At 35.1% G+C, this 17,605-nt stretch overlaps 1 protein-coding gene across 1 annotated transcript; it reads right to left on the bottom strand.

Annotated features, from left to right (window-relative positions):
- Window positions 1-553: 553 nt before the first annotated feature.
- On the bottom strand, window positions 554-17,556 carry LOC130805004 (uncharacterized). Its single transcript, XM_057669602.1, has 6 exons — window positions 16,864-17,556; window positions 6,604-6,670; window positions 6,463-6,521; window positions 4,161-4,367; window positions 2,926-3,132; window positions 554-1,247 (listed from the first exon to the last, which is right to left on the bottom strand). Exons 1-6 carry the CDS (start codon window positions 17,440-17,442, stop codon window positions 963-965), a joined length of 1,404 nt encoding a protein of 467 aa, XP_057525585.1. The 5' UTR covers window positions 17,443-17,556; the 3' UTR covers window positions 554-962.
- Between the last annotated feature and the right edge of the window lie 49 nt (window positions 17,557-17,605).

The raw sequence follows: 17,605 nt of genomic DNA on the forward strand, positions 1-17,605 counted from the left end.
CAAAATTGTCATTGTTAGATAGTAGGAGAATCTTTCATAATTAAATAATTTTTTCTATTATTAGAACGTGTTAAATTTTTCCATTAAATTAGTTCATGTATACCATTTTATTATTTTTCTGAACTCAACAATATGTTTTTTTAAATAATTTTCACCTTAGAATTTATCGCAATCGCACATTATTATTTTTGTTTATATCTATATTACATTTTATCCAAACTTGATGAATTTAAAATAATAATATATACTTACAGCATTGAATGAAAGAGCACTCTGGCCAACAATGGAGGGAATAGTTCAGGTAGTAAATACACCAGTCCAGTAGAATTAAACCAGAATTACTCTTTTCGTCATTACACACCAATAATGCTCTGTCATCTTAAGACATTCTAGCACCAAAGCTAGACTCATATCAACCATATAGCAACGTCTAACAAGGTGCTCACAAGTCAACCAAAACTACTATGCTAGCTATAACTAAAAGTGTTTCTTCCATTAACTTAGAAAAATTTGCAATTTTTATCAAAATTAAGTTCAATAAACACAAGCCAAATCGACCAAAACAAAATAATATTAGTATAACCAAGTTTACAATACACATGTTGGCTCAAAGTTATGAAGCTAAGCAAATAAATTTGAGCAAAAATAAATATCAGCAAAGTTATGAAAACAAAAAAAAAAGTTTAACTAAAATAAGTCTGAGAAGAACACACTTCAAATCTATGCATTGCACGCGTTAAACAATTAACTGACTTACATTACAGGGTCACAAAATATACTCACTTATTCAGCTGTCAGACACAAGCAGCTGTAGATTTTATCCAGTGTAGTATTGTTTGACAAAAGACCATGCCTTGTAGACTTGTAAACCGACTTAAACAAAAATGGACGAAAAAGAAACAGCCCAAAAATAAAGATGCTTAAAATGCAGCAAAATGTCCTAAAGTATGCAGCGTCGAAAGTTAGCCTTGGGAGCAGTCTCTAGCCCAATGACCGGACAGACCACACTTGTAACAAGCATTAGCTGAAGTCTTTGTGCTCACGTTATTACTTGTGTTGGTAGACATTGCACAATCTCTAGCCCAGTGCCCTTCCTCCCCACATTTAAAGCAAGACAAACCTGTTTTGACACCATAAACTTTGTTATCAGCAGTTACGTCAGACTTCTGAACTGCACCATATTTGGGACTCAAAGAACTGGCTCCTTTGTCATAGTCATTCCACGAATTCCTAAAGACCAGTGGTCCCTGTGAAAACATTTATTAAAATCAAGAAACTTGTAGAGCATGGAAAGAATTCAGCATGTTACAAGAGAAACATGTTATAACTTGGCAACCAATAGTCGAGAACTTGAATACATAAACTGAATATAATTGCAACATAACACAAGCCTCTGAAATGGCAGCTGATTCAGTAATAAATAGCAGTACACTAACATTTAACATAGACATATTATCTTTCATCCGCACATGATGGATTCTCGAAACTGATAATTGATAAATTAAGGGCCATTCACTTCTAGCACAAATTTTCCAGATGTATCTGAACTTCCAGATTCATTTAAGAAAACACTGCTTAAAGTGAAACTTCGGTGGATATTACATTACATTACATTACCCTAATGTCATTAAGTGGCTCCCACTTAGGATGGGGTTTGGAGTGGTCAGATGTTCACCACCTTATCCTTGTTAGTGATAACACTAATAATGAGGTTGTTTCCAATTAACCCTTGATAGCAAATATCATGAGCACCTTGACACCTTCACATAAATAAAAAGTGCATATGATTTGATAAGTCATTTTAATATAGTCCATTACAATCCAAAACCAAAGAACCATAAATCTTATGCCCCAACGAAATAATGTCAAAAAAAAAACATGGGAAAATAAAGCTGATACAAAATGCAGAGTTTTCAAAGCGGCTGATTTTGATTTTGTATAGGTCTATCAACTAACCCAGTGGTTAGTGGAAACAACAAAAACATTCACAAATCATGATCGAAAGAAAAAGTCTTGCACATCATATTTGTACAGGTCTATCAAGTAAACCAGTGGTAAGATGCGCCACGAAGAAACAGATGCATAATAGTACATAGTTCAAGGTGCATTTATATTTTTGCTGAAAGCACCACATTGAGGCTTTTATGGGTTAACCATACGAGTAGCTTTGAATTTTACTCACATCACTATTTGAAACTGTCAAATAATGATAACGGCTGTAACGATTGGCAAATAAAAGAGAATTATGAAAATATAGAGCAAGGTAGACGGGGCAAAAAACAAAAAATACATGCGAAAACATCTAGACAAGAAATTCATTCATAATAAAACTGGACTTAATGCCTCAACCCAACTGTCCAACTATGTTCACATTTGAAATTCCCCAGGACCTTAACATTTTCAACTTATTATTTGTTCAGATTGCAAATATGGTAAGAAAAGAAGGATCCAAGCGGAATCATTCCGGGGTAAAATCTATCTAGACTTCACATTTTATCCTATATAGAAGCAGCTTTATAGATTGCTGCTGCATGCATCAGGGGCCTCTTTTTGCTTTGATCTGCTCTTTGCCCACTACTTCTACAATTAAATCAAATATTAGTACCTTCTGCCCCAACATATTAAGCCTACAGCAACTTGCTAATCATTCTATTGTCCCTGCTCCCCCAATTTGAATCCCCTAATTACACTAAAAATAAAATTACATCTTGATCTAAAGTGATGTGATTTAGGTGATATACAGTTAGCCCTTCTCATGCTTCACTAACAATTACTTCCACTTCATACCCAAAATTCTCACGCACTGCTTGATACTGTATATATTTTATGCAATAAAAAGTTATCAACAACCTCTTTACTGAATTTTGGAATAAAACTAAGATTAGAAAACTCAAAACAACCATCAAAGATAGTTTTTATACTCACATTGTTGGTTATATTGGATGTACTCCGAAAATCTTTTGCCCAGTGTCCTTCCTCACCACACTTGAAGCAAGACGAAACTGTTCCGACACCACAACTTTTGTTATGATCAGCAGTTGTATCAAATTTCTGAACTGCACCATTGCTGGTACTTAAAGGACTAGCTCTTTTATCATAGTCATTCCATGATGTCTTACAGGCTGATGATCCCTGTTAAATTATTAGCAAATCAGGAAACTTGTGAAGCGTGGAAAGACTGCATTGTGTTTGGAAGGAAAAAACACAAGGTATAAATTGGCAACAAATTGTATGAGAACTTAAATAAGAGAAATGAAAAAGTATGCAACATGACAAAGGTTTTTGAACTGATAACTAGCTCAGTAACTCATCATAATAAATAGTAGCACATGACTATTGAGACACCATCTGGTTGTGTGCAGTTAATGGACTGCCATATTGTAAAAACAAGGTCGCATCGCAACAGCCGTATTGCAAAGGTTTTCAAAACAAATGAACCAACATTTCCTGCGTTCTAAAGGTGTTTAATAACTGCGCTTTGGGTAGTATCAAGGTATATCTTATAATTCGACCGATATTCAAGACGATACGATAACATGTGTAGTTACCGCGATTGCAACTGTTATTGCGTTTTTACACTATGTGGACTGCAGTAATTCGAACATTCAAGTTCATTCACATCTAACACAAATTTGGCAAACAATTTCGGACTATAAGAAAAGTCAAACATAAAAGTGAAAGCTGAATGGAAAGTGGTGATGCTAACAGCAGAAATGTCAAAGCTGTCATTTTAGATTTTTTATAGGTCTACGAAGTAACTCCGCAATGACCACTATAACCATTCACAAATCATGACCCGAGACAAACATGCTTTCCATCCCACCTCCAGCATAGGAATAAAAGGTGGTGTATGCCAAGGAGAAACAGGTGCAAGATAGTACATTGCTCGAGAAGAATTTAAAATTTTGCTGAGAGCACTAGATTGAGGTTAAGCATTATAAACAGCTTTCAATTTAGGTTTAACAAAGTTAGCCCTTCTCATGCTCACTTATAAGTACCGCCACTTCACACCACATAATCCTCTCACACACTGCTTAATACTGCATATAATTTAAGCAATAAAAAAAAGTCATCAACATTCTCTATTTCTCTTTACTGAATTCTTAAATAAAAGTATTACTATTAAACTTAAAACAACCAGAAATTTTTTTTGCTCTCACATTGTTAGTTGTACTGGAAGATGTAATCGGACAATCTCTTGCCCAGTGCCCTTCATCGCCACACTTGAAGCAAGACGAACCTGTTCCGACACCATAAGTTCTGTTATCAGCAGTTAAATCAAACTTTTGAACTGCGCCATAGCTGGTACTTAGAGATTTAACTCCTCTATCATAGTCATTCCGTGATGTCATCAAGGCTGGTGATCCCTGTTAAAATATTTAGCAAATCAGGAAACTTGTAAAGCATTGGAAGAGTTAACATACAAAGAGAAAAAATACAAGACATAACTTGGCAACAAATTGTATGAGACCTTACATACATGAAATGAAAATGAACATGATAAAAGGTTTGTATAATTACAACTGGGATGACTAACTCATTATAATAAGTAGCAGTGCAGTTACAATACTATTGAGAAACCACTTGGTTGTGTGAAGTTAATGGATAGTGGTAATTTGTAAATTCAAGGTCATTCTCATCTACACAATTTTTCCAGACATATCTGGACTTGCTTGTTTATTGAAAAATACATAAAAGTGAAACCTGAATGGCAAACAGTGATATCATTATAGATTTTGTATAGCACATTAGCACTAACAAGTAACCATCTATTAATCAATTAATTCATTCACAAACCATTATCAAAGTTATTGCTGGAAATACCCCCTTTCCACAACCCCAAAAATAATATAAAATTTTAATGAAAAACCCAGAACACAAACCCATCATATCAACATCCGTAAAATGTGGCAAGTGTCATGGAGAAACAATGCAGAAGAATACAATATTGAAGTGCATTGATATCTTTACTATGAAAAAACTGAAGATATAAGCAGCTTTGAATTATATAATCAGAGATCAGTACTAGCAATCCTCAGAAAATGTCAATGCAAGATTAGGAAACAAAAGAAATCAACAGCATGCCATTGCTCCAATGCCTGGTGGCTCTTGCCTAGGCAGGATTTGGGGGCTTGGATGAGTGCAAATGTACCCTTGTACTAACAAAGAGATAGTCTATAATTAACCCTTACAACTTCATAAAAAATAAGAAGCATGACAGGTTTGACTAGCCTTTTTACTATCATCCATTATAATCCAAGGTCAAGAACTATTTCATGCAAACACTATAAGTGAAAGCAACCAAACAAAGTACACTTACATAAATGAGCTGGACTTGATGCCTCAATCCCAACAGTCAAACTTTGATGTTCAAACAACTCCTCAGAGTGTACTTGAAATTTTGTTGTCAGTACAATTTTCCAAAATGAAAAACAGAAATGGATGATTGACAATTGACCCTTTGGGTTTTGATTTTAACAATTTTTCTGTTTGATATGCTCTGCACTCCTCAAATATCACCAATGCTGAAATATTAGTTCCTCTGGTCCCAAACAGTTAAGCTTGCAGAATCAGTTTTTAAATCCTTCAATCAAAACTTTTTTTCCTAGCATTAACATCCGCTATCACCCTATCTATGAATGATAACTTGATCTATAGTGGCACAAGGAAAGATATAGCTAGCCGTTCACATGCTCCACTAGATACTTCTACTTCACACCCTAAAATCCTCTTACGCATTGCTTGATACTTGTATAATTTGTACAGTTAGAAACTAGAAAAGAAAAAATAATCAATAGCCTCTTATTATTGCCAATCAACCTAGTAGGATCAGGATATAATTTAAAACATAATGGAACAAGGGTAGAAATGGCATGACCAAGAAGCTTAAAGCACATTAAAGAACAACATTGTGGCCTCAAGGGTAAATAAAGGTCAGCCTCTAATGATCCTTTTGCTCAGACACATGAATATACAATTATACATTGAGAGGTACAACCGAGTAGATTGCTAGCTTCAAGGTCTAAAGAATGAGATTAAAAATAAGAAAGAATCCTCTTGCAGCCCTTGAATTGACATTCCTCAGCAAAATTAAGCAACTTAAATTTTCTCAAGGGTTAAGGCATAAAAACATTTAACTAAGATTATGTGGCTTACAAAGCTCGGTAGTCAGGATTTTCGAACTAGCACCTAAGACAACAACTAAGAAGATAAAACCATAAATAGGCTATAACATTCAAGCAACAAAACTAATTACGATTGATATGACAATAAATAGCACTATACAACATTCAGATAATTAAAGCAACGGATACATAATAACAGCTAAATTCATACCAACACTTAATGTCAATTCATGCATAGGTGAAATTTCTCAAGAACATCAACTGTAAGAAATCCTTAATGTTTTAATTGGTATAGGGAGAGGAAGAGACCAATGCTATCAAAGAGTATGTAAAGTACCTGGCCAGTAGGATGTTGGTAAAATTGTCGTTGGCCTCCATTCGTCCAAGTCCTAGAACCTAAAACGGGAAACAATGGGATACCAAGCCAATGTGAAGGTCAAGTAAAACAAAATGGCCATCTGAAAACATATGTACTAACCTTCGTTAGAATTGTTGTTTCCAAAAGATGAATCATACCACTCAAAAAATCCACAACCGCCATTCTCCTACAAAAACATGGACATCGAAATTGATGATCAAAACCCGAAGAATAACTCCCCCAAACTTGTTAAAATTAAAAGCTATTTAAAGGCATAAACAGTAAATGTAGAATATGAAGCCACTTCAATGGGACCCTAAAAACTTATAGTGTGGTTGGATAACATTTAAGAAAGGAAAAAAAGGGGAAGGGAAGGGGAAAAAAGATTGATGTATTTTCCTTCCAAATCTCTCCAATGTTAAAAGGATTTTTTTTGGTACAAAATGTGTAGTAATTCTTGTTTCCTATTCTTTTCCCTCCATTTTTCTTTTTGGTAGCCAAATGAAAGAAATGACTTTCCTCCATTTATCTCCTCTTCCTTTCTATTTCCTTCCATCCAAACATAACGTTAATGTGAAATGACAATATAGATTAACGCATAGTACAAAAATACAGTTTTAATCACGGCCGCGAAATTTGTCGCGAAACAGATTTCACGTTAATTACGAATGATTTCACAGTTAATGCAGCCTACATTTCGTTCGCGGTGAACTCAATAACCTTTATAATACAGTTGCAATACAGTGATGCGGCCTTGTTTATGCACTATGCTCAATAGGCATCTATACTATTAATGGTTACATATCTCATGGGGAATAACCAACACAAAAGCCCTATAAATGAGACAATAGTAAATTAGCAAGGCGAGTAAGCCAAGCAATGGAATCAAGGAATCAAAGTTCTTTAGTTAAGCAAAATAAAACGTACTCTTACTTGCGTGCCTAATTACAGTCATGTGAAACATCTTATTAGACCATACTACCTTGAAACTTAAAAGAATCTCGGCAAAATTAATCCATTATTGCAATACCAAGTTCTACATCTCGATACGATCTTACAAAAGACATGAGCAAACATAGAAAGCATCTATTAGTCAAAAAAAAGTAAGTAAATGAACGACTTATTGTTGCAAATTTCCCTTCAAACAAATGAACAAAACATATTATGCTTAAATTTAGAGGGTGTTTGGTTATCAAATATGAATCAAAGCCTACTGTTTGCAACTATTGTAAACAATATGGCTATGATGTGGAATAGTTAGGTAGGTCATAAACAGCAATGGATTAGAAAGCAGCATGAGAATGAAAATATAAACAAGAACAAGTTTTTTTAGGTTGGGGCGAAATCTAGTAGAGAGATGAGCAGGTTGTTGCGATGATTCTTGTTGTTACCTCTTTTAAGGGACTGAAGGTGTGTAGAAGGATGATGGTAGTGGTAATTATGTCAATGATGAAGATACAACGAATGTTGAAAGTAAAGCTCAAGAAACTAACATTGTACCCATAGGGGTAGATCCATATAACCATGATGATTAGACTACTCTAGAGACTAAGATTAAAGCCTTTGATATATGAAATTCGTACCCTACTCTTTATCATAGTTGGTTTGTTACTCACAAGCTTTTCTTTGCATAAAGAAGAAAGGATTTTTATAGGTTGGAAGGGTGAGGATTTGAATCTTGTTATTACAGTTGTGACTTCCCTACTTATTCATGCTAGGGTTGAGCTTAAAATTGTTGAGTGCTTTTGCTACGCAGTTGTTTATGGTTTTTCTTATAGAAAAGGTACAGTAAAGCTTTGGAAAGATATGGCTACTATCACTAGGAGGACTAAAGGCGCTTTAATTGTTGATAAAGACAACTACATAGCTAACTTTATATGGATTGTATGAATAGACATGGAATTGAGGGTACTTTAAATTATTGCCCTAGCATCATTCAATTTAAGATTAAAAACAAACCTTGACATTTTAGCTTCAAGTTTGGTGCAACAGACTTGATTTTTTTTCTATTATCCAGCAACTGTGTCAGAGTGAAATAATTAATTGTAAGAATTGTCGCTGTTCAAGAGCCTTAAGCTGGTTGAAAAAATCATTAAAAGAGAAGCATTAAAGATATCCCAAATCTTTCGGAGATTTCTATGAAGGTTGATTGCAGATTGAAAGAGATTCAAGATAAGTTGTATTCCTCTCCACTAAATGCTCACATAAATAGATTGCTAAGCAGTGGTGGAGAGCAGAATTGATTGTTGGAGAGCTGAATATGTTCATGACGAGTGGGGATGAAACAAAAATAAAACGGGGCTTAAATATGGTGTTGTATAAGCTAATTTCTAGATCTCAAAATCCTTTTTCAAAGGGAGGAATATTTTACATAATATTTTGCTTGTCAAGATCTGGTGAAGAGTCATGGTAGGAGGACCTATATTGCTAGTTTCTTAATCAAGATTGACTTCAGAAAAGCTTATGATAATGTGGATTGGAAATTGTTTCATGAGATGATGTTGGCTTACAAGTTTCCATAAATAATAGTAAAAGTTGTCATGTAGTGCGCTTTGTTTTTCCTAGTTGATCATTGGTTCTCCCACTAAGTCGATCAAAGTTTAGTGGGGTCTTTGACAACGTAAGCTTATGTCACCCTTGTAGTTAGTTTTTTTTTTTTTGCATGGGATAGTACTAAAGGACGTTGAATTTTATCGACAAATCCTAGTTCTTTAGGTTCCATCCTTTACCATCTTTGTTATACGAATAACCTTTTAGCCTTTAGAAAGGAGATAAGAAATTTTACTTTGCTAGTCCAAAGCTACATCTTGTTTGCTTTTTGATAGATCAAAAGCTAGAGTTTACACAACCGAAATTAAGGATGATGATGTGATTAGTCTAATTGAGGCTGTTGGTTCTCTAAAGGAAATCTTACCTCTAAAATACATAGGGATCCCTATTTCCACAAGAAAATGGAACATTAAGGATGAGAAGATGTTATCACTAACAAGGGTAAAAAAATAAGCTTTTTATAATCATTAAAAAAAGATAAGATTGCATACATATGACCCCCTCAAATCTCGCCTAGGTGGGAGCCATTTAATGAAATTAAGGTAATGAGAAAAAAGGATGGAAAGATGTTGGTTGATAGAATTACAAGGGAAATAAAGTATTGATCAAGTAGAAATCTTTCCTATGCTACTAAAGTTCAGCTCATTGATTTTGTTCTCTTTAGTATCATATCATATAAGTCTCTTACTAATCTGGCCCAAAATTCTAAGCCTGATCAATAATGCCTAGAGAAGTTTTTGTGGCATAAGTCATGAAAAGATGGCTTGAGGGTGTATTAGTTGGTATGTTGTTTGTGCTGCTAAAAAAGACGGAGATTTAGGCTTGAGATGTTTGGAAACCTCAAGTAAAGTTGCAGTTGCAAGTTGGTATGACATTTATCAAATTGCAATGAGTCATTGTGGATCAAGTGAGTGCATCAGAGGTATATTAAAGAGGGACTTGTTTAGAATATGCTCCTTTCCTAGTGTGAGTTAGACTATTTGGCAATTATTCAAGGTCAAAAATGAGTTTTGGAGGCTACAATTAAGTGTGGTTCTTTAGAAGTCCGCGTATTCAATTAGTGCGTATATGTTGCTTACAAAAAGACCTCAAGAAAGGTGCACAAAGATGGTTTAGTGTAGAAAGTTTTTCCCTAAGCATAGAATGATATTATAATTAGCAATTCAGAGATATTTCAATGATATATTGGATATAAGGGTTTTATGGTTGTTTTGATATGAGTAGTTAGTTAGAAAAATTAGTATCAATAAATTAGTGAATTCTATGCTCATGCCTTGAGAGAGTGCAAGCCTCTCAAAAGCTTGCGTATCTTGTTTTCATCCATTGCATCAATAAACTCTATAATTCCATTTTAGTCTCATTTACAGTTGTACATTCTTCTATTATTCACAACAATCGCAAAATCAGTCTATAACAACGGGTATCAGAGCAAATCGATTCTTTGAAATCATAATAGTTCTTTGGCCATTAATGATTTTCAGTTCTGCGGAAAGTTCATCATGGCAGATTATTTAAGGTATCAACAATGGCGACACCACAAGAAACCAGAACTGCAATCGACATAAGTGAAGAGTATTACGAATTGCTTAAGCGGTACCACATGAAAAGCAGAGGTTTGAGTTATACACACTAGTGAAAGAGACTTCCAGACAAATGAAAGTTGATTAAGATTCTTAAAAGTCTTCTTTCAAGAAGAAAGTGGATCGTGTTTCTAAAGAATCTGAAGTAGGAGGAAATCAAGAAAAGTAAAAATAGCTGCAAAGAAAACCTATGACTATGCAATTTTCGAACATTTGGAAAACACATTATGAAAATTCCAGTCAAGAAAACGTATTTTCGGGAAAGGTTTAGAAAAAAATCAACAGCATGTTTTGGCCAAAAAAAATCAAGAAAGATCAGAAATTATGGTTTCAAAAAAAGAAAGATAAAAGCAAGAGAGGAAAATGGCGAAAGTGGTAGAAAAGGCAGAAAGGGGTACCTCCCATGGCAAGAGAGTTCTTTCACTAGCTACTTTTTGATACTAACGAAGAGAAGAGTTTTTGTATTATGAAAAGTGGGTGATGACTTATTTTGACCTAATTCACTACAACTAATGAGGTTTAATCCTAAGTGTGAGTTGTCAATTGCCACCTTACCTTTAAATGAAGATACAGCTAGATTCTCCAGTGGAGTAATTCAACAAGAACCTGTTAGAAAGAAAGAGCTCCTCTTGAAAAGGCTGTGACATTGTCTTTTTCAGATATATGCGAAAAAGGCTTTAGCCATCTCTAATTTTTGTATGTTTTGCCCATTTTTTTCTGGCTTCTGACCTATTTTTCCATGCACTTTTTCAAGCTATTTTTGACACCCATAATTTTGAAGCATCATTTTGACCATATTTTTTCACTTAATCATTAAATTCATTTTAGCCCAATTATTCTTTACAGAGCTAAATGTTATACACAAAATCCATTTTGGTTACTACCCGAGCCATTTTATATCCACCTTGAAAGAAAGGTGGAACTTCATGTAGTCGATAATGTGACATATTGGATATAAAGGTATTATGGGTATTTTAATATCAGTTAGTTAGAGAAAATAGTATAGGTAAAGGATGTGGAAAAAGAGAAAGATATCAAATATATTGTATACAGATTTAGTGAGTTTTATTCTTGTGTCTTGGGAATGTGCAAGCCTCACGAAAGCTTGTGTATCTTGTTTTAATCTATTACATCAATAAACTAAACAATTCCATTTTAGTCTCATTTACAATTCTGTACTCTTCTAATATTCACAGCAATGGCATAATTAGTCCATTACAGCTTAAGACTAGGGACATATTGCTTAATGGAGGTTATCAATGTCACTTTGTTTTAAAAAGCGTGCCTAGGCGCACGGCGCACCAAGGTGCCAGCTAAAACGCCTCCAAGACTCCAAGCGCAGCACACACACGGAGGCGAGAAGAAAAGCGCGTCTCACTTGCGCCTCGCACCTCATGCGCCTCATGAAAGTCGAGCTCTTTTTTCAAATAAACCTTAAATAATTGTAAAAAAACTCATGTCGATTACTGATATACCCTTCAAATTTAATGATTTAGAAGAAAAAAATCCTAAAAAACACTAAACTTTGAAGAAAAAAACCCTAATTAAGAATTCAAGAACCATTGTTCTTCGTGTTGCTGCTCCATTCTTCTTCGTGTTGCTGCTCCTGTACTTCTGGTATGTTTCTTCTTCTTTGTTCTTCTTTCTCCTTTCTTCTCCTTACTTCTTTCTCATTTCTTTCTTCTCTCTCTCTCGATTTTTTCCTCTCTTTATTCTTCACTAACTTTTCTCTCTGTCAAATATCGATTCTTTGCTCTAGTTCTTTATTCTCTCGATTTTTCTTCTTTTTCTCTGTCAAATGTCAATTTATCCCTTATTCAATTTTTCTGCCTCTGTACAGAATGTTGGAGCCTCTCTTTTTAATGTAATCTTTTTTTTTTCTCTCTGGATTCTTTGTGAGTTTTTTTTCTTTTAATGTAATCATTTTTATAGCTTGTTAATTGTTGATTTTGTGTTATTATGTGTGACTAGGGTGAATAAGTTGTTAATTGTTCCTTGATTATGTTTGTACTATCATTTTAATGATTATTTGTCTTGACATGAATACATTATTATTTTTTATAGCTTAAACAATGAATTCCACAAATTCTGTTGAATCTTCAGACCCGGAAGACTATGTTATCAATTTATCGTATAATTTTATGTGTTAAAGTAGTGTTTATCTTACTTCTATGTTTAATATGAACTTCATCTTGTTTTAAGTATTAAATATGTTTTAAAATTGATTTTGAAGCTTTTTAGCTAAATCATGCGCCTCGCGCCTCTTAACACTAAGATCAATGATGCTATTAGTCCAGCTTGTTCTGGAAAAGAAGAATCAAAACGAAACTTACTTTTGCATTGCTGACTGTCCCTTTGATTGTAGGTATTGAACTAAACTCATAAGCTACTTAGGAGATTCTATTGGAGGTTCATATCTTCTGAAATGGTTTACTAAATGAGTTAAAAGTAGAGGCTCTTCTACTCGTTCATGGGCCTTGTTTGTTGTTGTTGGAGCTATAGTTTATTAGACTTGGTAGGCTATGTATAAGGTTATTTGGGATGCTATTATTCCTAATACTTGCTAGCTAGGAATAAGGTCGTAAGGGATGCTATGTTGTTTTAAATTAGTGGGCAAGATTCACTATGAGAATGAACACTTTTAGAGTTGTGAATTGGGTAATATTTTGAAGATGCTATAATTGGTGTAGAGGTCTTTTTTTGTTTTTGTTATAGGGTTTTTCCCTTTTCTTTCATGTAATCATGCTTTGTAGGTGAAATAAAATTTTTTCCCTAAAATAATATGTACTCCTTTAGTCCTACTAGCCTCCCTTAATTATCAACTTGTGAAACATCTTATGAGATTTTAAGTTATAACTATCTCAGGCAAAAAAGAACGTTATAATACCAAGCCCATAGAGCCACAACTTGATGTAATCTCGTGATTGTTAGTGCAAGTGTTGAATCCCCAATGCTTGGAGGTGATGTTGATCACTCAATGACTCGAGCAAAGGCAAACATTGTTATGAGCAATGAAGAGGATGCAAGGGGGTTGAGTGCATTGAGGGTGGGGCTTTAAAGAAGCAATGAAGGAGGATCTGCCATGGTGATGGGGCAACAAAGAGCAAGAAAATGGGTGTGCATAAAGGATTCCTTGAACTGGGCAAGAAATGCCTTGAACAGGGCAATAAGGTGCACAAGATGTGCCTTAAACGAGGCATGGGTTGAAGAGAAAATGCCTCAAATGAGGCAAGAAACAAATGGTAACAGTAAATGCATTTCATTTGTTGCTCATTTGATCATTTGACCATATACGGGGCTCGTTTAAGCACCCTGGTGCAAGGGCATTCTCAGGTTTCTGTTTTGGCTCATACTTGGTGGGCATGTTTGGGTTTTAGGGCTAGAGTTTATTCTATTATTTTAGAGGCTATATAAGGTCCTTCAATCAGGTTTAAGCATATGAGGAGAAAGCTTATACAAGTGAAAAGAGAGGTTTGGGAGCTTAAAGACTTCTTATTGTATTAGATGAGTGAGCTCCATTGAAGGTGTAAGCTTTAAGCTTAATAGTTTTATTAAGCATTGTGTAGCATTTCAATGATGTAATATTGATTAGTTAATCAAATATAAATGCATTTGAAGGAAAGGTGTCCATAGACATCATTTCAACTTTGTATGTGCTTAGTTCATTACAGCTTCAATCTTTTTTATTATTCTTGTTTATACTTTGATTTTCCTACTTCCTTCTACATCTCGTCTTGCCATTGGAGGGTCTAAGCGTCTTCCCTTTCAATTGTTTTAAGATGTTACACTGTTTCCTAGGGGTATTGAGTAAGGAAAAGCTTGGAGTTTGGTAGAGGAGTGATGGTTGAAGTAGATATGTGTTTAACGGGCTTGCTGAAGCCATTAGGGTTGGTTGAGACCTTTGGGGAGAAAAAAAAATAGCTATACAAAATGTGACGAGTTTGTTAATGGAGTTCTCAAGATAGAATGAGAACTTATTAACAATGGTGGAAAAGCAAAGAGTAATGATGGAGTCTCTTTTGTTGACTTTGAAAAAATTGAAAAAGCTACCAGGTTTAATAGTAATTGTGATGAGATACTATCTGTGGAGGGTGGTAAGATTGTTGATGAGAATCTACCTGTGGGGATGGTAAAATCATTAAGGAAAAACCATCAGAGTAGAGCATTGAAGAGAAAAATAGAGTCAAGAGGGCAAGAGTTGGATATGGGATAATAATGTGCTATCATTGCCACAAGAGAGGCCACATCCAATATACTTGCAACAAGTTGAAGAAAGACCTTTAAAACTTGAAGCTTTTAAAGGAGATGAAAAATCCCACTACGGAGGTTGGCGACAAAGTGAAGTTTCATTTGAGAAGGTGAGAAAGGCACACTTTGAAGAAAGGAATTGCCAATAAGAGTGACCCTCCAAACTTAGGTGATGAGGGCCAATGGTTGAACGCCGAATGTGATTATTTTAATGACGGTCATGCGCTAATGGCCAAGTGTGAAGATGAAGTTGATTGGGTGTTTGATTTCGTACACTCATCATAATTGTAGATACAAAAGCTTGTTTAAAAGAAAGATGGCTTGTGAGCATGAGAGGGTGACCTTATCTAGTGGTAAGTACATTGTTATTGAAGCCATTAGAAAGGTGCATTTGAAAATGCATAATGGCATTGTAAGGAAGTTTAGGGATGTGAATACATACCTAAGATGATGAGAAAGCTAATCTCATTGAGGAAGTTACAGATAATTGGGCAACAATAGTCATGTGTTGCTAAACAATTAAGACTTCATCATTTTGAGAGTAGTGCAAGGCTCAAGTCATCAAGATGAGTGACATTTGTAGATGGTGACTACCATAACAGAGGGTGCATATAGAAGGTTAATGATGGGTTTGGTCTTAACAGTGAGCTAAGAATCAAATTATATGTTGATGTTGTGGTTGGGCAGCAAAATAGGTGCCACAAATTTGGCCTTGAGGGAGAGATCGTTAGTGCAAGTGCCAAATAACATATACTTAGAGGTGATGTTGCTCACTCAATGATTCAAGCCAAGGCACACATTGTTGTGAACAATGATGAGGTGTAAGGGGGTTGAGTGTATAGATGGTGGATCTTTAAGGAAACCATGAAGGAGGATCTTAGATGTGTCATGGTGATGGAGAAACAAGCAAGAAGATGGGTGTGCATGAAGGGTTCCTTGAACAAGGCAAGATGGTGAATATGATGTTCCTTGAACAAAGCATGTGTTGTACAGGAAGTGCCTTGAACAAGACAAGCAACAAACAGAAACAGTAAATGCATTTGAAATGGTGCTCGTTTGAGCACCCTAGTGCACTCTCGCGTTTCTGCATTGGCTCATACTTGGTGGGCACATTTGGGCTAATGGGCTAGGGTTTATTCTATTGTTTTAGAGGCTATATAAGGTTCGTAAATCAGATTTAGACATATGAGGAGAAGGTTAATACAAGAGAAAAGAGAGGTTAAGAGCATAAAGAGTTCCTATTGTAATAGATTAGTAAGCTCCATTAAAAGTGGAAGCTTTAAGCTTGATAGTGTGTGATCAAGCATTATGAGTGGTATCTTTATTAATATAATATTGATTAGTTGATAAAATATAATCCCATTTGAAGGGGAGGTACCAAAACACCATTTAAACTTTGTGAGTGTGCTTTGTTTATCAAATCTTCAATTTTTTTATAATTCCCGTTTATACTTGATTTTCATACTTCCATCTACATCTCTTCTTGTTATTTGAGGGTTTAACCTCATTTCCTTTCGGTAATTGATATGAACAAAATCGGTCTACTCCCTCTATACCAAACAAATAGCCTCAATACAAATGGTGCAAAATCGAGAAAATGAGTTAATGTGGTAAATTAATAAGTATGTTTTATGGGAAGTGATACAAATGTGTAAATGAGATGAAAATATAAGTTAAAATTAAAGAAACCTTATGAGTCATGTCAGACATAGAAGCATTACAATGAAATAGAGGGAGTATAAATAAATGACCATTTAAAGTTTCAGATTTCCCTTCAAACAAATTGGTACAGTACAATCAGCTTAAAACTTTTAATGTGTCAATTGATATTTGAGCATCAATCCCAAATTATAAGTGAAATTATTAAACAAAACGAGTAATTAATACAAATGATTAATACAATGGCAATAGTTGAACCTATATTAATTAACTAACAAATAGATGCAATTCAAAATGATGATATGAAAAACAAGACAGAAAATCAAGAGAATGAGCCAAAAACCTGACGAGCAGGACATCTGAAGAACATGCGACCGCGGTTACGCTCAGTATTAGCAGTAAGAAGCAAACAATTCCCCAAACCACAAGCACACATCTTCTCTACTCCACCATCCACCGTCGTCGAAGGCGTCATCATTGTAGGTCCCACATTCACATTTCTTACAAATGCCGTCGTTTGATTACAATCTCTAGCCCAGTGCCCTTCCTTGCCACACTTGAAACACGCTCCACTTCCACCACCACCGCCCATGACAGTGGGTCCTACACTTACCGCCGACGAAGCCATTTGTTGTTTCTTCCATGCAAGACTTTTGCTTCCTTTGAGTGCAGCAGTGTAAGCTCCTTCTTGTATTTCTTCGACGAAATCGTCTCTTTCTCTCTCCAATTTCATCCCTGTTTCGACGGCGATACGACGGCGTTTTGAGAAGGAGGAAAGAGCGTGGGCTTCAGCTGCCTCGAGTTGACATAGAAACTCAACATCTTCTTCATCTTCTGGAATTTCGATCATGGACGTTTTTGGGTACGCCATGATTACAATTGATTGCAACAGTCTTACACTCCGTGTGCTTTCATATTTCATTAAAACTAAAACTAGCCCTCTTTCTTAAATCTTCCCGCCTTTTGCTTGCTAGGCGCCCTATGCCCAATTCTCAACGCTTCATTTTTACTTTCAATGTTCGCTACAACTCGCTAGCGACGGTTTCACATATGGTTGGTCTAAACACCAAAAATTAAATAATAAA

Source organism: Amaranthus tricolor, chromosome 2 (assembly GCF_026212465.1).
Source record: "Amaranthus tricolor cultivar Red isolate AtriRed21 chromosome 2, ASM2621246v1, whole genome shotgun sequence".
Taxonomy (NCBI): Eukaryota; Viridiplantae; Streptophyta; class Magnoliopsida; order Caryophyllales; family Amaranthaceae; genus Amaranthus; species Amaranthus tricolor.